A 22915-nucleotide genomic window follows, 5' to 3' on the forward strand; every position below is an offset into this window, starting at 1 on the left:
TATTATCGTGTATCGTATGTGTTTATTTAAGTTAGAGATATTTTGGAAGAAATGAAAGGCGTTTAATGGTAGTTCTCAATATTTAGATAAAATAAAAAACTGGGTCGTAGAGTTTAAATGAGGTCGCACCAGCATCTAACATGAAGTTCTTTTGGTACCCTTAAACTGTGTCAACTCCATAAATTATCTAAAAAGTCCACGATCTAGTTTTAAGTTACCGAAAATTTAGCTTATTAAAGGTAGATGAGGTGGTGTAAATGTTTTATTTAAGAACGAATTCATCATTTAGTAATCCATCACATAATATGAGAATAGCAATATTCTGTGCCCTCTTGGGACAACCTTTAACCATAAAAAATATCCAATAAGTTTAGTAATAGTATTGATAAATTAAAAATTCAATTCTATGTTTCACAAGAATTTGAGACATTGTTGAGATTAGACATCTGATATCTTTAGTCGATTTGTGACAATTGATGAAACCTGGACTCAATACTATGCGTGAAAATTAAAATCTCAATCATAACAATAGACTAACTTGGCTGCAAAAAGTACAAAGGCTGTAAAAACGATAAAAGTTAGTCGAGCCCGAGGGCTAGTAGTAGTACTTAAGGAATATAAATTTATTAATGATAAAAAAGCAAATAACCTTCACATGTCTGGTGTTTTTAAGAAATATATAAATATAGAAAATGTATATGTCACTGATCTGCCATTAATAAATAATTGATTACTTATTTATGGCAGATCAGTGACATTTACTCCCATGGGTATGTAACATTTTGTTTTACTTTGCTCATATTCAGTAGTCTTTTTTGCAGGCAAAAACCTTATCCGATTATTTGGTGATAGGGCTTTGTGCTTGCCCGTCTGGGTAGGTACCACCAGCTCATCACATATTCTACCGTTAAACAAAAATACTTAGTATTTTATTTCCTGTTTGAAGGATGATACAATCGTTGTAAAAGTAGGAACAAAGGACATCTACCATTTTAGCAGCTTAGGTTAATATTTCTTACAGAGCAAATGTCTATGGGTGAGTGGCACTACTTACCATCAGGTGGACCGTATTCCTCCGCCTACTTGTGTCTTAAAAATATTTAGGAGCCATAGTAGATTTATTTTAATTCAGTAATCTAAAAAATGTTTTTAAAATGAACAATTACAAAATTAAAAAAGAACACTCATATAGTGTTTTATCATAATAAAATAGTATCACTTTCGTTCTATTTCAGTGTTAAACAATAAGCTGATAAATGTAATCCTAATTTTATATCAAGATATCTCCTTCTACAAAGTAAAAGCTAAATAAACAAAGTTGATTCTGTTTTGATTAAAAAATACAAAAGAGCTAATTACTTACCTCTGAGGATTAATAAAATGTATCTTAGTTAAGCTTTAACACCAACGCTTAAGGATATTGTTACAGCAAAGTTTGAACAACAAATTATGAAAAATGTAACATCCGTCAAGATTTATATTTCTTTATTTCCAATTGTATAATAGTTATTAGACTTTGTGTTTTTTTCTGACAGAAAATTCTTACATTAGGAAGTAACCTTCAATGTACTGATTAAAATTAGGAAGATGACGATGATACTCGCATGCTTGTATCCGAATCTATGAATGATATGTCTCTGGTAATACTCGATAACAGTCTCATTGAACTATAAAAGTATTTACAAAAGAGTATGGGAATAATTGGTGCATTTGCAAACTTTATTTGCGCATATCCGGTATATGCACTATAATATTATCTTTAATATATATTTTATCTCCTACATAGGCTTTATTAATAGTGGTTAAAGTGACCAAATTTCGGTCAGATGAGATTATATGAGGTAATATTTATTTATACGTAGCGGCCATACTAATTAACTTTTATATGGCATTATGTAGTAAAATGCAATGAAGACTATATATTACCCAAAATTACTACTTCAAAATGTTTACCTAAGTAACGTGAGAAGTTTTTGTTATTCATTCGAACAAACTACTATCGAGTAGATTAACGTAGAACTGACAAGACATCGCATTATAATGGCATGTTGTCTCCAGGTTGACGCAGGTTATGTGAAGTTTATATATTGTATATGTATACACACACACACACACTTTACGAAAACTGTCAGTCGAGGCAATTATAGTTGGGCCGAAGTCCTCAAAATATTATAATAGACGAAAACTTTGTATAGCAGAATTGTAGACCTCAATAATGACTACGAAACAGACAAAATATAACAATATATGTATAAAATTGTTTATTTTTAAAATATAAAGCATTCAAGAAAATCAATCAAGTTATTTAATATTTACGTGTTGATTTGGAATAAAAAATAATCATTTTTAATATATATGACAAAAATCAAACGATAACATTCCACATGGACTTCATGGAGATAGAATGATTACAAACGACGAACTAATGATGAACGACGGCGAATAGGGTGTACTCTACTCTACTGACAGTTGGCTTTAGTATATTTATCAATATAGTTATTCTAACAATATGTACTTAACCGTTTAATAAAGTAAGTTAATGATAAAATATCAATGATAACCTCCTAGCTGTATTCTAGCTACATCTCTTTTCAGACAATAAGCCTAATTATATCATAGTGCACGCATTTGGTTAAGCAAAGACACTGTCTTATTCTTATACTCTAATAACCTAAAGAACGGCATATCTGACTACCGAAAAGCATTCATGCAAAGGACTACGGCCTTTTGCTTAACGTACTTTCCGAGGCACGGTATACAATGCCAGTTTCCAAACTCCGAGCTAACATTTTTTGAGCTAATTCGCTAATTGAAATAAAGAACTCGAGATCTGCAGAGTATTTAGCTAGTCTCTAGTCTAGACCAATGAGGTAACTAAAAACAGAATAAGTCAAGCAGGTAGCCACGCTGCCTGTTATAAGAATAACAAAAATATTGCATTTCCAGGTGCCCCAATAAAGCAGGTCCCAAGAAAGCAGGTGCTTTATTCTGCCACTACTGTTTTGAATAGACGTACTTCATCACATCATTTCATTATCTGATTTTTGTATTATATATTTGATTGTTCCCTATAAATGGCAATAAAGCCGTCAGTTTTGATGTAAATTAGATTATAGGTATACGCGAAAAAATAAATGAGATTTTACGTAGATATTGCTCGCTGAGGAGCACATAACCGTGGATCTAACAAGAGATAATACATTCTAACGTCAAACTTGCCAAGACCGAATTAATTTTAGAATAAAGCTGTCTTAATTAGCCTTACACGAGAACTTTCTCGAATTAAATTCTCATTGCCATTTTAATTATCCAACACTGGACATTTTGCATTATAAATTTAAATATTCCGTTGTGATAACAAGTTTTGCTAAAACTTATTCAGAAGTGTTTTTTTTTACAGATTATACCTATTATTTTAAACTACGGACTAAAGTTTAAATTGTCTTCTTTATGGCGCGTTGCTAGTTGCTACTAAAACAATAATCAGTAAATATGTATTGTCAGTTGAGTGAGTTGTCTTTGTCAGTTGAGTGAGTTGTCTGAGACTGTTGACTGCCTAAACGAAGACCTTTTGGCTGTTCAGTTATGGGCCAAATCTTTTGGCTTACTGGTTAACCCTGCCAAATCACAAGCAATGATCATTGGTAGCAGTAGGCTAAGAAGTAAAATTGACATCCGTGCCCTGTATCAAGTATGCTGGGGTTCCAATAGCCTATCATGAAAATGTAAAAAACTTGGGCCTGATCATTGACTGCAACATGTCTTGGACGTCTCATCTCAACGATGTTAGTAAACGTATGCATTTCACGTTTCACTCTCTCAAACGTCTCCAATATTTTCTCCCTTTCAACACCAAAATTATGCTCGCTCAATCTCTTCTTCTCCCTATTCTCGACTACGCTGATGTTTGCTTTCTGGATGTGACAGAGGAACAGCTTAATAAGTTAGAGCGCTTACAAAATCTTGCTATTCGCTTTATTTTCGGGCTACGTAAGTACGACCATGTGTCTCTTTTCCGCGCTCAACTTAAATGGCTGCCTATCCGATTTCGCCGAGATATGCACATCCTTTCGGTCCTTTTCAATATTCTCACAAACCCTAATATTCCTGAATACCTCAGCTCCCGCCTCAACCTGCTTCCTCCTTCAACCCGCTCCAGGCGTTCTTGCATCACTACGATGCTCGATGTGCCTCGGAGTAACAGCAAATTTCGACTTCAGTCGTTCACAGTACGAGTTCCGCTACTATGGAACAAACTTCCTAAATACATACAGGACAGTACTACAATTGATATGTTTAAAAAACGATATAATATGTGTGTATCTATGTATATTATATATATATATATATATATATATATATATATATATATGTGTATTGGTGTATATATTTATATATTGCCCGCTGATTGACTCTTATCACTCACCTCCATAGGTTGACTGGAAGAGATCTCTTTTAGAGATAAGTCCGCCCTTGCTTATGTTTTCTCTATTTTGTTATTTTCTGTAATGTCTTTTTAAGTGCAATAAAGAATATATATATATATATATATATATGTATGTATTTGCAAATCTTGTCGATGGAAAAAAAGTAACAGCATGTTAATGACTGCAAGGAAAAACCTCCTTTCGAGAGGAAGTTTAATATCATTGGCATCCTTTGGGGGTAAAACCGACTCGTCACGGCAATCGGCATGAAGCTCTCTTATGCTATTATACCCCCTATCCGCCGCCGCTCTATATAGATTATACATCGTTACAATAAATTAATTATATATTAAACTTTAAGTTTCATTATTTTCCTCCGTATTTATAAATTAATTATAAATTACTTTAATAACCTTCAATTCTCATTGATAGAATGACGTAGTTACTATGTGATGACTACATATTTGACTATTTTAATCTACTCTAAAGTTAATTTCATCTTAGTTTGTCTGTTTTGTATTGTATAGATACACTTTTTGTGTATCTATATACGACGTATGAAATAAAAAAAAAAGACATAATTGTGAAGAAAATAATAACAAAGTAGCAATTTCTAAAAATTGTTCTTCCCAGTCCGCTCAAAACAAGCTTAAGGCATGAGGATTGAGGATGTAATCATTTAATGAAGGTTCTTTCTACTGATTATTATTTTCTTTTATAAAATTAACAAGCTATGAAAATTATTTCTCTTATGAACATAATTCCTGTGATATATATTCACTTTGTAACGGAACTTCGTATAATACAGGCCACAATAAGAAATAATATTATCTCTTGTAACAAATCGAATGTGCTTAATTAATATAAAATTTAAAGATACACAAAAATAGGCTCTCCGCTTAAAATAATTTACCTTTTTCCTTTGATAAATATAATTTACGTGGAAATAAAAATCTAGTAATACAATTTAGTTCTTCCGCTAGAAGGTACCGTTTTATTTTGGGATTAAATCAGATTATTTATTGAAGAACTGTAGCTCGCAGTTTCAGTCGCGATAAAGTTTTCATTTTACATAAGAAATTAATAAAGATTCCTAAAACATAATAATACTAACAAAAGAAGACAACGCTTAACTAAAAGGAAATTTCTAAAAATCCTGAAAATGTCATCAGCAATTACATATAAATAATAAGTAAATTAGTAAAAAAGTAAAGTCGAAATAAGATTTATAAAATTCGATCGATCTTAATGAAACACTAAAGATAAATATAAGGCATCTTCCCTCATATGGTTTATTGAGAATTAAAAAAAAACTGTTATTTTGAAATAGATGTGTCTATTACAGGACAGGCCGTATAATTTTTACCGAAGATATTTTTATGAATTACAGTGTTACTATAATTTAGTCGAAGAAATATATGGACAAATGAAAAAGTCTGACTGAAATCAGAAATCGGCAAGAATGGGAAAATCAAACTAACCCTTTATGAGCCACAAGTGGGCAAATATCTTGTTTATTGCTCTATATTCAGATGTTAATTCAATAAGCTGCTTCATTATTGATTAAGGTCACATGTGGTAGTGGGTGTGTATTGGTGGTTAATATTTTTTACAGCGCCATTGTCTATGGGCAGTGGTGACCACTTACCTTCACGTGCCCCATTTGGTCGTCCGCCAATATATGCCATAGTAAAATAATTATCATCATTGGGTATGTGCGTAAAATGTAATATATTTATAAAGGAAAAGAAAAACAATTATATTATTTTTTCTTTCTTAAAGACAAATGAAAAAGGGAAGCCAGGTAATCGCCCACTGAAGGAGACAAGTCATTACTTTTCGTTAAGGAAAAGGATTCCAATCTACTTCCGATCCGCTGCTTCGCTGGAACTACAGGAACATAGTATTTACGCCGTCACATGCATGTTTTCTCTCAAATTGAGGTTATATTTAAACATAAATGTACGACACATTTACGGGTATATTTAGAAATAAGCTCTAATAGCTCAATTGAATACGAGGCGCTTTCCAATATGGATTTGGGCTATAAATATACCCATATCTAACATAAGCTTTAAACTTAACTGGGAAAATATAAATATGCATACCTTCATAGCATTGATAATATTATTTAAAGGAAAAAGTAGCAAAACGTTATACTTATAAACTTATAAGTACTTCGTCTTTTGTAAGAATTTAAGTACGTGACCTGTTTATGCTACGTATCTTATAGGTCAACTCAATAGTCATAAAATATGTACTGAATTAAATTATATCTGCTATAGTATATTGTTTTAGTGAAATTAATAATAATTAGTATTAGTATTTATAGTTCAAGAAACACTAATTAAGCGGTAAAGCAACGGTTACCACAATTCAAAGTTTAGCTCAATATCCCAAATAGAACCTAGATTACTGAATATTAAGCTTAATTTAGGAAAATGTTTTGATGACCATAACTTATCATACTTTAATGCTATACTATATACAAAATCGCAATCTACGTGTTCCCTTTGCTGACTTTGATGTGGTTTACCCATTAGCGTGGATAACTCAGTTGTCTGAGGTATTATATTTAGTGGTCGGAACGAGAGTGTATTAACGGAAGAAGACTTAGTTTTTGTTAATAATACACATCATGCTTGGCGGTGATGAAATACGTTTTAAGGAAACCTACATATGTCGGATGTAAATCTGCCACATCTTCCAACACGCATTTGTGCAACGCCGTCCAACGCGTAGGTATTTTGTGTTTTACGTAAAAGAACTCGATCTTACCTTTTTGCTATCTTGACAGGCACACGGGTTACTTATAGTAGTTATAGGAGATTTCTTTTAAACGTTTATTTGGATTCAGTCACTTTGAAATATGAGAAAACATTACAATATTTGCAGCATTCTAGTTATGTCTTGCGTTTATACGCATGCTGCAAATGAAAAGCCGGAGTATTCATATGGAATTAATTAATAAAGTTAATTCATCATACAATAGCAATACTTATGTTCTCAAAGCTCTTTTGAATTGTATTATACCAACTGAATTTGCTGAAAATGTATTGAGGCTTTATTCAGAACCGATAAATCTTGGTAACATAATATATTTGAGGATTTCACTGTAATAATCGTCCGCATAATTATATTTAATTATTTAACTTAGTTTTTTTTTTTTATTAGGACTTTAAATATTCCTTCAAACATATACATTTTAAAATAAGTACTTAGGAAGCATAATCACATTTTAAAGGGAATTTCGCCAGAAAATTAAGGTCGAAAATTCAGTTTCAGAACGTTCTCGAAATAAACTCAACTGCTTTCAATTAGTAATAAGTTATTCCTACGTTCGCGTGTTGCTCTACTATTAGCATATACATAAAAGACTATGTATTAAAATGTTGTCGATTGTGTTTTCAATTGAGAAACAAATTAGTTTGGTAGGGTTAATTCATCAGATATGAAAAAAAGTACACAAAAAATCATAATGGTAAGCGCTGAATTATATCTATAAATTTAAATCAGCAATGTGAAGTCTTTTATTTTTAATGACTGGTGGTTGCACCGTGGTCGAGACGTGGTCAATTCAACCATAATCATAACGTATGTATATATATCTACTGAAAAATTAAAAGTAATATGAATTTCCTCGCGAACATAATTTTTTCTCTCTCATTTATTTTTCTTTAAAACTCATCAATAACAGATACATAGATGCAAAGGTATTGATTTTTTTTTGCCCTTTTGTAAGTATAAGCTGTATGTAAAAATAATATGCTTAAAATAGAATCCACTATGAGAATACAATATAAATCCTAATATAAAATTAATTTAACGCTGGCAACTGTGAACATGAATACATTGTTAAATATAGCTAATATTATCCATTCCTCAATTAGCTTAAATACTATAAAATCAACACATTGCTACGCAAATTTTACCAGTGATAGAAACGCTTAATAATGTTTGTTATGACATGTGTAAATAACCAGTTCGCTATTTGAAATCGACATTGGCTTTCGCAGCTGTCAGTTTTCAGTAGTTGACATTGAAGCGTACACATATTTTTAATATATTATTACATAATACAACGAAAGTTTGTTATTACATTACTCATTTACGTTTAAACATAAGAATGGATTATAATATTGGACATATATAATACTGTAGACCAAGTGAACTGGGCTGGTAAACTAGACATAAAGTTAATTGATCTAATATAAAGTCTACCCAAAAAATAAAACTAAAAGGGCAATTTTTATAAAGGAAAAATTCAGACTCGTCGGTCAACAATACCGTAATTTATTTTTGTGTGACAGTTTACGTATTATACGTGGTAATTACTAAAATGATTTTAACATACTCTAAAAAATGTTTTTGCAAGTGTTTAGTTTTGCATTTTAAAAAAGATAGTTCGAAATTAATTGAAACCTAAATCTAAAAAAATACGCCGAAAATCAAAAAACTATAATCTATATTTGAAAAATAAAAATAATTTACAGATTCATAATATTTTAACGATAGTTGGCACTTTGATTTTTGAAGTTATAACACATCTAACCGAGATGCTGATATATTTATAAATATTTAAGCAAAAAATCATGCTTGAAGTATCTTTTAACTTAATAATTTCCAATTAGAGTTAGCAGCTCTTGTGTGTCCCACAGCTTGGCAAAGGCCTTCTCTCTTGTTAAGAAGGTTTAGAGCTTATTCTACAACGTTGTTCGAGCGCAGCATAGCCGTAATTGCCGTATAAAATCAATAAAAACATGTGATATGTATACCAATACTCTTAGAGACCATAGTCACTTTAAATTTTTTTTTTTAATCCTTCACTATGTTATAATCATTATAATATCCAAAAGAATTATCCATTTATTTCTTGCCAAAATATAGCGTATAGAAACAGAATTATTTTATAATTTAACTTGACCTAAAATCTGGACTCCGCCTTTTCCACATTCTCATCTATTGTACTATGATGAATGAAACGCTAACGAATCTTTTTTAGTATCGCATCGGGAAGGGTAAAAGTGCTATTCGTATGAAAGTGGACTTAATTTAGGAGGTATTTCCGTATTAAAACGTTATGCTAAATTTGAAAGTTTCTACCCTTCTAAAAATAGTATATGTCTAAGCTACAATAGGCTCGTATTAATTTATGTGTGTGTGTGAGTTTACCAGCATTATTAAACTGGTTAATCATAATCAGTCTTCACGTCTAATAACTGCCACCATAACCACTCTCAAGGAAGATTAGGATGCGCACAAACACAAGTACACATTCAATTGGTGTTCTTTTGTTCATTTATTTTATAAGTACGTCACAAAATCGTCATAATTAAAAAGAAGGACCAAAATACGCTTTTTTATAAAAATCTGCCAGGAACGAGTATAACTTGAGCTTTACGACATTTAAGCAACGGAAAGTTTTGATGAACCACTGATCACTCACTAGTGAATTTAGTATGTAAATAGGCTTAAAAGGTGCCGTATTTTTTAGTTCGAGTTTAGAACTGTATTGTAATAGAACTACGAGATAAATATCAAGTGTGTTTATAATTTTAATTATAATCGAATACTATAATTTTAGATTGTGTTTCAATTACAGCTTTGTTTTTTATAAATATTTTACCGATGGATGAAAATTCTGAAAGCTTTTGTTATTTAAGTAACAGCCTGTGAATATTCCATCGCTGGGCTAAGGCATCATCTCCTTTTGAGGCGAAAAGGAAAGAAGGTTTTGTTATGTAAATAACAAAACCTTCCTTCATTTTATTTAATATTAGATTCACATAAATAAAATATACATAAAAGACTTTAAATTAATCCCTTAGTTCACAATTCCTTTAAATATGAAATAAGTGATGTGAAGTTCGTAGTTATTGCTTCTAAGGACAATGAACAATATGCTAGAGAAACACATTCTATCAAATGATCATACAATTGCAAGTGACCGCAACTGTAAGTTTGTTTTGTGTGATTTGCATGAGCACGATACCGTACCACCTGTGCTGCCTGAATTATTTATCTCTTACTTGTTTATTCAGTTCTTATTTTTGCCGTTTAAAAAAATACCATAATAGCATTCCGTTTATTATTGGAGCTACGACCAGGACATTAAATTACGTTGATTATGCGATTGGTTTGGGAGCTTGGTATTTCAGAATAATAATTATTTTTTGTCGTTTGTGGAAACGTTTAATAGTTTAGGTAAATATTAATCGATTTGGTTTTAATTGATTTCTTTTTTTAAATTAATATTCATACTATATCCATTTGATTTCTACTTGTGTTGTAAGTCAAAAGTATTGTACTAAAATATCCGAAGTTGGTTGAATTGGAAAAAAACTCAACTGATTCGGTCAATGGTTTAGTTTGTTTTTCTGAATTGTGTTTTGCTATTTGTCTTATTACTATTGACAGCATCACTGGTTGGGAGGCTGAGTATTGTAACATAGCTTAGAAAAGGGGTGCTCAGGTGAAGGCTTGGTGTGACTAACACGCCTAGGGTTTCTGTGAGAACGCACCTCGGCTTAAGGCATGTTGATGTGCTATGCTGAGCGCGTGCTACATTGTGCGTGTACATTATATTTGCCAGTCAAGCCTTTGTATTTATGGGTTTTTTTTGTGCAAAGATGACACAGATTATTTCTCCAATGTCACGTATTCAGTTTCATCTCTGCCAAGAGAAGAGTGGTTATTGTTATCCGAACGTCTCTGTCATCAATTATTTTTTAAATAATATTAACTCCGTTAACTGCAATACCTTCTAGACTAGTAAATTTTTAACTATATGTTTATTTTTTATGTTAATAATTATATAAAAAATAATTATTTCTTTAAACGAGAAAGATCGGATTTGAAACATAGGTATCATCTAGCTGGAGGTATTAGTCACGCTTGCTTCTATAATTTTTTTCTAAACGGTAGTATTATTGTAACATGATATTATCTACGCTTCGGATGTTGAAATAAGATATATCTTTCGTAATCGTGCTGCGATGCCAGATAGAATCAATTTTATTATGGTGTTTTTTACTAGAAAATATTCTTACAAAAATTGAATCGTATTTGGTAAACAAGTATTTTCGATATTTTAATTGTATTCCATTATTCAAATCCATTCAAAAGATTCGTTCAATGTGTTTCAGCACAACCAAACATATGAATACATCATATATGGTTTTCCGCGGTCCAAATCCCGGGTCGGTCCAATAAAACGTTATTGAGTTTTTCTATCAAGAAAGCACGTTTGTTCTGCACCTGAACACTGTCTGATCGTGTCGGATGACCGTCCCACTGGATTATGAGAGAGACCTATATTGCTATATTATGTATATTTATGTTTGCGTACATACATTAATGAATGATATCTCCTGCGCTATTCTTCATGGACAATGGTTGCAAAGGAGGACATTATCATCAATTTATTTATTTAACTTACCGAAGTCAAAGGATGATGTGTAGAGCGGGCATATATGTTTAATAGATTAGAATTTGGTAGGAATATTGTATTTTCCGTCGTAATAATCGAAACACCTGAATTTGACATTTGAATCTGCCTCATGTCACTGAACAGGAAAATAACATTTTTGATTGAATAAGTAACGTCACATGTATCCAAACTCTATTAAATTTCGATATCCGAAATTGTATTATTTAAATATGACATAATATAAATGTATTCACAGTGAGTATAATAATTGTTTTTCGTTATATATTGTTGTTATATTTCCTTAACGTAACTTAGCCAAGATGATAACATTACTTAATTAAAAATACGATAGGTTTCACGATTAATATTTGTACAGGGATAAAGTTTAACTGAGCCGAGATGGCCCAATGGTTAGAACGCGTGCATCTTAACCGATGACTTCGGGTTCAAACCCAGGCAGGCACCACTGAAATTTCGTGGCTTAATTTGTGTTTATAATTCGTCTCGTGCTCGGCGGTGAAGGAAAACATCGTGAGGAAACCTGCATGTGTCTAATTTCAACGAAATTCTGCCACATGTGTATTCCGCCAACCCGCATTGGAGCAGCGTGGTGGAATATGCTCCAAACCTTCTCCTCAAAGGGAGAGGAGGCCTTTATCCCAGCAGTGGGACATTTACGGGCTGCTAATGAATGAATGAATGAAAGTTTAATTAATCGTTGAATTCAATTTGGTGCAACTTTAATAACTTTAAGCTTCTTGTAAATTTGTAACAATACATTTAACGCTTAGCAGATATTATAAATAATTTTCTTGGTTCATTTGATTGAATTGGAATATTATTAGGTGAAAGATTTTATACTTCAATTCAATTTTCATATAAATGTTTATAGCTTCAATGACTCGTGCTTGTTCGTAAGTGTTCTTAAATTTATACATAAGGTATAACTGTTTCAATTTATTACATGAAATATTAGTTTAAGGGAATGCAATAAATTATAAAATAGAATAATATGTTATAAATATAATCGTTCGATGAAAAAACAGCGTGAGCTCCTACTAGAAAATTTACGTAATTGAACTTGGCTAATATTCGGGGATACGTTTATGAAAACTAAAATCATACGTCGGTAAAATAAAATTTTAAATTAGTCACGTGGCCGGTTGATAGTGTAAGAGTGTATACAATTCTTAGAAGTAGTAATTACACTGGTATACTTATCTATTAAAAAGGAACATAACAATATATCGTAAAACGCTGGTGTAATATTTGATAAAGGTTACCCTCTTGTATGTTTACAAGATTGAATGCATTATATATTTAAAGTTGTTAGTTCTTTTACTAGATCAATCTACTTATTAAATTATTTGAAAGACTATAATGTTCAGTTAAAACTACTGGTTCTAGAAAGGCTTCAAAATTTTAGAACATAGGTTTATTGTATAACGTAAGCATCTGCTCAAAAAGCATCTTTGGAAATTTCAACTTTAATGTGGAGAAAAGAAAACGAGGTGGGTAGCTTATTTTATAATCTTCAAAGATTCAGAATTTGAATCTATATTAAATTTCTTACCTCGTCGTAATATGAAGCCAGGAGACACAAAACAGAATACTGGTTATAAAATACGGTCTTTTGTTTCGCGTTAGTAATAAATAATAATTTTATATTTGGTTCAATCGTAAGTATTGTAACGAGATTTATTTTTACATTCAGGAAGAATACTTGTGTATATTTCTGTTATTATTTCATATAATCCAGGATTTATTACATAATATTGAGATTCCTTAAATCTGTTCTGGTTTTCTGGTTTGTTACAGTTAATAATCGTTGCATGTTAGTTTATATATATACTAGCTGTGCCCGTGATATTTTAGTTTGAAATAAAATAAAATGTTATTGCTGGATAATCGGTTCAACAGATTCAGATTTTATCTATTACAAACAAATCTTTATTCGTAATATTATTATGTACGACTGGCCTTTCATACAACCTACCATTACCTGGTCTTACCCCTTAGGGGTGGAATTTAGTAAAATCTGTTCTTAGCGGATGTTTACACTCTATAAGGAACGTACCTGCCAAATTTCAAGTTTGTTGGTGTTATAGTTTCTGAAATTTCGTGATTAATCCGTGAGTGGTATTTCGCTTTTGTATATATAGAAGATATATATTATTATAATATATGCCTCGTGCTCAGAGGTTAAAATGTCGTGAAAAATCTTCTATGTGTTAAATGAAATTCTACCAAATTGTATCCATCAATCCGCGCAGATTTTGGAGAAATGGGACTAATATAATTTAAAACATTAAGATAAAGAATCATATATGAAGTCTCTAATCTGTAGCTGAATAATACTTTTTTGTTTTCCCTCATAGAAGGGAATATCAACAATATTAAATTAAATTATTTTAATGAATTGATATTGTTTTAATAAAGGCTTTGTATTCGATTAGAAAACATACCATTGTAATAATTGAAACTTAATTGTCGTATTTGTATGGCTCATGACTCTTGACATTTAAAAGAAAACGTCCAAGCAAGGCTTATGAAGATCAGTTACCTACCCTCGTGCACACTATGTTCACTATTTCCCAAGAGTATAATTCTGTTACTAACACTTTATACTTCACGAAGTTAACCTACCCGGCATATCATATTTTACGGATAAGCTATCCGAGCTATATTTGATGAATAAATTATTTGAAATACAAATCTTTTTTTAAATTTAAATCTTTTTGAAAAAATGTTTATTCTAACCGATGCGGGTTCAAGCTCAGGCAAGCACTACTGAAATTTCACGTGCTTAATTGGTGTTTATAATTCGTCTCATGCTCGACAGTACAGGAAAACGTCGCGAGGAAATGCGTGTGTTGGATCAAAATGTGCCACACCCGCATTGAAGCGTGATGGAATAAACTTCAATCCTTCTCCTAAAACTGGAGAGCCTTAGCCCAGCAGTTGGACATATAGATGATTAAGTTTCCAAGGGCTACATTATTTTTACCCATGTTTACTGAAAATGCAAGAACGTTTTGCAAACAAAAGGTTTTACAGTATTTTTAAAATGTAAATATGTTGATGACATGTATATCTACGTAGGAAATGCTAAAGTTAATGATGATATAAATTAATGATGATGGAGGTAAAAGGGATAATAATAAACAGCCCTAAAGTTTTAAAAGGTTAAAAGGCATGTTAACACGTTCCATCCGTTACAGCAGAAACTATTTTCATAGCTTTCTCGCCTGATAAAAATTCATTTGCAATTTATATGACAAAGCGCTTTTCATTTTAATAATTTTAAATACTAAGAAAAATCTGAAATTATTATTAAAAGTGAAAACTGATCTGTTAAACTTTTAACTATCTTATTTATATTTAACTTTAAATGGCAAAATTGTTTGGGTTTTCGTTAGCGTCGCTTGCCAACTGCTTGCTGCCAACGATCAACTTTCCCGTTCATTCTTACAAAAATATTTCTACAAACCATTCAATTTGGAACAGTTTTCTATATTTGTAAGTAACACAAAGACACACAATCAATACTTGTGTAAATTTAGTCGTCGCTAATGCTAAATATCAATAGATGTTTGGCGTTCGCCCAGTGTGTCATTGTCAATTGACTGTAATCATTTTTATAATGATTTCTCCTTATTTAAGTTCACCAATTCAAATTACAAAATATTAAAACAATAATATTAATTCTAAAGTTCATAAAATATTGTCCTTGGGCCCTGATGTTTCTGTTACTAATTAATATTAATGTAATAATTAATTCACTCCTTGTAATTGGATATATTGAAAAGACGAAGTTATTATTTAATTAGGTATTATACCTAAACATATGTATATATATGTAATAGACTAAATTAACTAAGTCAAAATCGAAACTCAATCTGTTTTATAAGCGCCGACGGCTTCCGCCATAGTCATAACTTTTTTATTACCTACAGACAGAAATCCTTAAATCTCATAAGGTAGCAAGACTATACCACTAATATATTCATAATAATAGGTTTTTGATAAAAAATCGCTATTCTATGCTAATTTATAAATAAGCGTAATTACGAAAATTGATGATTATGAATAATTTTTCAGCATTAATGATTAATACCTCAGCGTTAAATTAATTTATATCCAATCAATTTAAATTATAATTTAATTTCAACGTTCAAATAATATTTATGTTCAAAGAAAATATTTTCTGTAATCAACAGAGATTAATAAAGGAAAAAAAATTAAACTGTCATTTTCTAAGTATAAGACTAATTAAAAAAAAATGTTATAAACATTTTTTTTAAATTAATTATTCAGATGATAAGAAGGAAAATGAAATAAATAAATAGCTTCATTAATAGATTTTCTGAGAAATACGTGTGAGGCTTCGATCGTATAATCTGAATCGTCGATAATGACGTCACATCCGACGTAAGAATGTTAAATCGTTTCAGGAATGACGCGTAGGATTTACGAAAATCTTGCCCAAATAAGTACTTTCTGACTTAAAAGATCATTATGACCAAGATGTTAATACTAAAAATTTAGTTATGTTAAGGATTTTGAAATTCAAAACACCTTTTTTGGATCGTATATAAAAAAAATAAATAGGTAAATAGCCCAATTGAATATCCTAAATCTAAACACCAAACATATGATCTCTAGTTTAAATGTGTAATCATTTATTTAAGATAATAAATTAGGATTGAGGGAAATAAAGAAAAAAAAAATGCAAATAAATCATTTTATATTTAACCAATTTGATAAAATGAATAAAAAATGAATCAAGCAATAGCACTGAAGCATGTAGCCAAATATAACATTGCAAGCTTAAAAAAAGAAACATTTCTAAATGAGAAATCAGCAGGAATACAAGCAAAAATACATGTAACTCACGTGAATACGAGCGCGGCTTGATGCGGTCCCGGTGTAAAGTGATGAAACACTATGTATAGAAAGGACACCGTGCGTTAGTTTGTTATGCCGGCAGCGCGGTGGCACGGACGGCGTGTCGCGAGGCGGCGAGGCTGCGGCGGCACTGGGAGAGCGGTACTCGGGACAGGTCGTACCGGGACGTGCGACTGGCGCGGCGGCAGGCAGCTACTGGAGGCAGGCGGCAGGCGTCAGCGGCAGCGCGCACGGCGCAGCCCGCCCACGGCTGGGTGCCCGCCGTCACGCCACTTACCCCACACCGAATAATTCTGCACGTATTGCAATTAAGATGTTTGTTTCACTATTTTAATCATTAATATTTCTATAAAGTATCGTTTCATATTGGATCACAAAATTTGATGTATTTTTTTCTTAGTATTGTTTTACCGGTCACAGTCTATTTATATTTACTCCTTCTGTCAATAAGCTGATTGTTTACCAAGTTTTATACCTAGTCGTTGTGAAGGCTTTATTGATATTTATGATAATTCCTATTACTCAGCATGAATGTTCCGGTGCGTCATATACTTAGATAGAGGTATTCCACTTAGTTTTCTTCGTCACTTTTATTTTATTAAGAAAGCTGTAGTCATACAACAGCGGTTTATTTGTTATGCGAAATGTAAGAAATATATTAACGAACAATGTTATTTCTAACGTGAAGAGAAACGAATACACATTAATATCGATGAACAAGCACGAGCGAAAACGGAATCGAACTCATCGACATGGCCGGAAAATATTTTCCCCTTTATATCTTCCTTTCTCCTCCATTATTATAAATACGATATTGAGAGAAAACACTCTTAAATGGAGAATATTATTAAATAGCTTAACATTTGCAAATTACTATAATGTAAATTAATTAAATATTTCTTACACAATTAAAATAATTCTAAGATGAATTAATTGTCTTGCGTGTTTTTATTACAACCCACGAATACTTTATCTCAAAGGTCGTCTACCTCCACTAAATCTACGAAAAAAATCAAATATAGATACAAATTGATACAACATTTGTAGTCTTCATTATGTTTAATGTTATATAACCTTATATAATCGTTGGAAGTGTATTGAAAATGTGGTTTATCTTCATCTATCATCATTGTTTTGATATTTGAAAGAAGATACACAGAATTACTTAACTAATCACCTCGTAAACAATGTTTATAGGTCTACGTTTAATTTAAAATAAGTTACGATCAATAAGACGTTCACCTTTCGTTAAAATCATGCAATTTCGAAATAAAATACAAAACAATACAATCTAAGTTTTCATACATACGTTAAATGAGCTAATAATAAAACGTTGAATCGACAGCGGTACTTCTTTTGATCAATGAGTAGTAAAATAAACTACCGAATCGACAATATACTCGTATCGAGTCTCATTTGGATTTATATATGAACACTTTGAAGTTTAATATTGTCTGTAATCAGAGAGTTATGCGATTATCGTAATTAAGGACATCTCTCAGAATATAATTCTAAATACTGTTATAGCATAATCACATTCCATTTCTTAAAATTTACATATTGTTCATGCAATGGTCGAGAGAGGTGATTAGATCACGTGAATCTTTAATTTGTATTTATAGTGTTATTTGAACTCGGTGGTGAAAGCCAAAGTCATAATTAAACCTGTGTATGTCTCTGGCGAATTGAATCCGCGTCGAAGTAGAGTGGTGCTATAATCGCCAGCTTTTATTCAAAGGACTATTGCACAGTTGTGGGACATGTAGATTACATATTTTGATTTTTTAATGATACATAAATCATAAATAAACAAAAATCCTAAACTAGCATGAAATATTTTTGTAAACAGACAACCACTAAACAAAATATTTCGGTCCGCCATTACTTTTGTTATTATAATAGAATTTCTAAATTTATATAAGAACACATACTGTAGTAAATATAATTGTTTCATAAAAACGATGAAATTTAATATCATAGAGTTGTTTAAAAACAAAACAACAGTATTTGAGGTACGGAATTGCTGTGTATCCGTTAGGAGATCTGTTGAAACTGTTACGTAAGAGTTTATTTTACGATTAATAACTATAAAAACATATACCCTTAATTTTAATAAGAACATTTATTTTAAAAAAAATATACATGTTTTGTTAAAAATAACAGTGTATAATGTTTGTATACGACAATATGATGACATTTACATATTTATTATAAAATAATAATTATTAGAATGCCCTAACAACTTTATTATTATTACGTGATACCAAAATAAAATCTTATTTAATAACTAGAAGAGATTGTTCGTTGAACGTTGCACTGAAAGGACGATGAAGCTTGGAATCCGAGCAAAATTTCATATATATATTAAATCTTATATTTTCTACTGACACTGCACTTACCAACTGACCGAGGGCATTAGCAGCTTCCAATCAGTCGGTGACCACGACAGGTGTAACTGTCAAAACGTCAGGTAAAAAGGAAAAGGGATAATCGCTGTTTAAACCAGATATTATATAAAAATACTTCAATTAATAGAAAATAATACATAGATATATTTTTTTTAAATTACTTCAAATAATACAAAGAAATAAATTAAATTCGAGCCAATAAAAATTTCATCTCGTATTTTTTACCCTTAGATATTTTTTCTTCATACTCTAATGGGACCAAACGGGAAGCATACAAAACAAAAAAAAAAAATCCAAATCGGAGAAATGACTTCTGAGATAACAAGTATGAAAAAATACAATGGAATTGAAAACTTCCTTCTTTTATTAAATCGTTTAAAAATCGTGTTTCGAGCAGCTTTTAAGTAATATTCTTTACATGAATTTGTTGTAAAAATATACCAAAATAGGTTCCACCTTAAACAAAGACCTTCGTTTCTCCTTAACATGAATTTGCATTCTAATTGCATGCACATTATTATTACTCTGAAATATGATTGGTATCATACACTTTTAATATAACACTAGTTAATGAACGGCATGCCTTTTAATGTAATGTATAAAATTATCCGATACGACTCGCTAGCCACATAAATGATAAGTTGGTTTAAGGCACTATTTGCAGGGTTTTGTACATCCGATGAGAAATTAAAGTTTTGCAGAATCAGTCTCATGTCCCTCTGACCCTTAGCCATGGATTAATTTTATGAATCTATTGGTCAAAAATTGTTGGATATTTCTGAATTTAGATTCCGAAGATTTATATTTAAAAAAAGTGGTTTATCAGATAAAATGTTTCGTTATAAAGATATATTTTTAAAATTTTACAAAAGGGGTTTAAATTTAAATTGTCGAAAAATTCGTATTCATCTTTTAATAAATATTAATCATTGGGATACATCTTAGACAATATAATAAGCAAAAATCCTGCGTCTTAATATACCCGACGATAATAAAATATTCATTAAGTGAAAATGCATAAAAAATTTCAACAAGAAATAAAATAATTGGTTTAGCCGGCGTACTTTTAGACGGAATTGAGTTTTGCATATGGTAAGTTTTAGCATTTCTTTTAATCTAGTATAACATTTTCAGAAATTAAGCTTAAGTTATTTTACTAGTCCTAGTGTGTTTTATCGTTTTTCTTTTCAAATTTGAAAATATATGACATTTTTAAAATCTGTTTTGATTCATATTTTAACATCCCGTTAGTATTAGCATCTTGTAATTTAATTTTAAACCAATTACATCCAATTACGTTGACTTGAATTTTACACTTTTGGTACCGGTGACGATTCTTCACGATAACTATCGGGTATCGCTCCGAAAATGTGTTCGTTTGTGTTTTAAATTAAAAATATTTTTTTTTTATTTCCTGATTTCAGATTTACCTTTATTGCTTTATTTTCTATTGCTTGAATTAACAACTACCAACTTATGCATTCGTTTAACTCTCCATCAGAAAGTTAAATTCTGTCTCCAAAAACCTAAAGTATAACCATTGGAACGGCAGTGTATAGTAATATTAAATATTCTGCTAATAAGGACCAAGGGAATTTCGAAGTTTGGTAGTGGAAAACCTGTTGGCGCCTTGGTCACCAACCTAACTCGCATAAAGCCTTACCTCCGGTAAAGTAAATAATATTCAAACGCATTATTGTGTGTCGCTAATTTTAGACATTTTGATCGAAAACATTTGTTCTTTCTATAAATATTCTATGAATTTTGGTAAAAGTATATTTAAATTATAATAATAACAAAGCCCATCATCATCTATTTTCATTATAGTAAACTTAGTGGCATTGCGCCATATCTATTACAAGATAAATTTATAATAAAGAAAAAAAAACTTCTACAATTTATCCGTATTTGATAATAGTTATAAAATATATACTATAAATGGGTTTAAGTAAGCACACTAATCTTGTGCTAATTATAAAAATAAATAAAGTTCAAATTGGAATGTTTTATAATTAAATTTTACCAATGCATGTTATTATAAATTAAGTATTTATGATAAAATATCTGTATTTTTTTTTAAATATTTAAAAGAATAAACCTACTTGTTAATTTTTCTGTAATACACTGAATGTGTAATCCGTTAACAAATACGCTGATGTTCCTTTTTTGCTACATTTTTTTCTGCGTGAAAACTAATCTTCTTAAGCTCTATTTAAACGAATTGAACCATTGAAATCTATATGTATGTATTACAGTAAAACAGATTTGTGAAACTTGTTTGCAGAAATTAAAAAGGAAGCCGAAAAATCTAATATATAATACTCATAGTTAATAATAGTAGTTATTATTATGTTACACTTAAAAGTGAAATTATACTAAATACAGATTAAATATACTCCTTCATTTCAATCATTGTAACGTACACAATATACGACCTTCTAAGTGAGCGAATGTAGTGCACTGGTTATTAACTCAAGCTTATGCCCCTCCAAATCTTTAACCACTGCTGTAGTTGCCGAGTAAGCGAGTGGACCTTTCTCTCAAAGCAGACAGTGACACAGTGACCGTGTTAGGGTTTGCCATGAACCTCTATACTGTTATACCGCTCGTAATAACAATTAAACATTTGTTAGTGTTTGATGTGATCGCACAAAGTGAGCAGCCGAACCTAAATTTCTTTGAGAACTTGTATGCAAAAATGTCCGGTGCATGTGAGTACAACCTTGACCTTAAGATTATAATGTTGTGCAAATAATTCAGTGAGTTTTAATTTTTGTTTATTGACATTTGCAGGTCGCGCTATTGTGGACTTACAATTTAATTCCATGAATAGTCAAAATGGAATATTGAAGACCATGAAAATAATTTACATCGATAAAACAGAAAAACGGACTTTCTCTATAGATAAAGCATTTCAGACTCTAACTCAACCTGATGTGTTTGATATAACTAAACAAACAAAGATCATAATTCATGGATTTAGGGACAGTTCACAGTCCTCAGTCACACAGGATATAGCTGAGGGTTATAATGAAAAAAATATTTTCAATGTGCTTCTCGTCGATGCTGAAGAAATGATGAATCAGAGATATATATTGTCCGTGCATAATGCCCGTCTAATAGGAAAGAGATTAGCTAATTTATTAGGTAATTTGGAAAATTTTGGAGCCAGTGCTGATGATTTTCATCTCATCGGTGTAAGTTTGGGAGCACATATAGCAGGATGGGCGGGGAAATACTTTCATAAATATAAATCACACTTAATTGGACGTATAACTGGATTAGATCCTGCAGGTCCTTGTTTCTCTTTCGCGTATCCTGACCAGAGGCTAGACAAAATGGACGCCAAATATGTAGACGTGATGCATTCGAATATGTTAATGCAGGGAGTGATCGAACCTCTTGGTCACGCCGATTTCTATATAAATGGAGGTGGACCTCAACAACCGGGATGTGTCATGCCTTCTTGCAGTCATCTTAGGGCAGCTCAGGTGTATGCAGAAAGTATACGAACTCCGAAATCATTTGTAGGTATTCGATGTCAAAGTTGGCAAAAATTTGAAGCAAATAAATGTAAAGATAGCGATTATGCCGTTCTGGGATACGGTTCCTCAACCTCGACACGCGGTCTTTATTACCTGCGGACGTCGGCTGGATCACCTTTCGGCCTTGGTATGAATGGCACGAAATATATCACGCCGAAAGACAATAATAATTGGTTAATGGATTTAAGTTACACTTGA

General features: G+C 31.2%; 2 protein-coding genes across 2 annotated transcripts in view; one reads left to right on the forward strand and one right to left on the reverse strand.

Moving 5' to 3' along the window:
• LOC125066918 overlaps positions 1-16926 on the reverse strand; it is an 82110-nt gene extending 65184 nt beyond the window's left edge. Inside the window, exon 1 of the mRNA XM_047675243.1 lies at positions 16753-16926. The gene's annotated coding sequence lies outside the window, so the exon portion shown is untranslated. The remainder of the gene's footprint in view (positions 1-16752) is intronic.
• LOC125067053 (phospholipase A1 member A-like) lies at positions 16636-22915 on the forward strand. Its single transcript, XM_047675431.1, has 4 exons — positions 16636-16743; positions 16847-17063; positions 21806-21883; positions 21966-22915. Exons 1-4 carry the CDS (start codon positions 16636-16638, stop codon positions 22913-22915), a joined length of 1353 nt encoding a protein of 450 aa, XP_047531387.1.

The sequence above is a fragment of the Vanessa atalanta genome, chromosome 10 (genome assembly GCF_905147765.1).
Source record: "Vanessa atalanta chromosome 10, ilVanAtal1.2, whole genome shotgun sequence".
Taxonomy (NCBI): Eukaryota; Metazoa; Arthropoda; class Insecta; order Lepidoptera; family Nymphalidae; genus Vanessa; species Vanessa atalanta.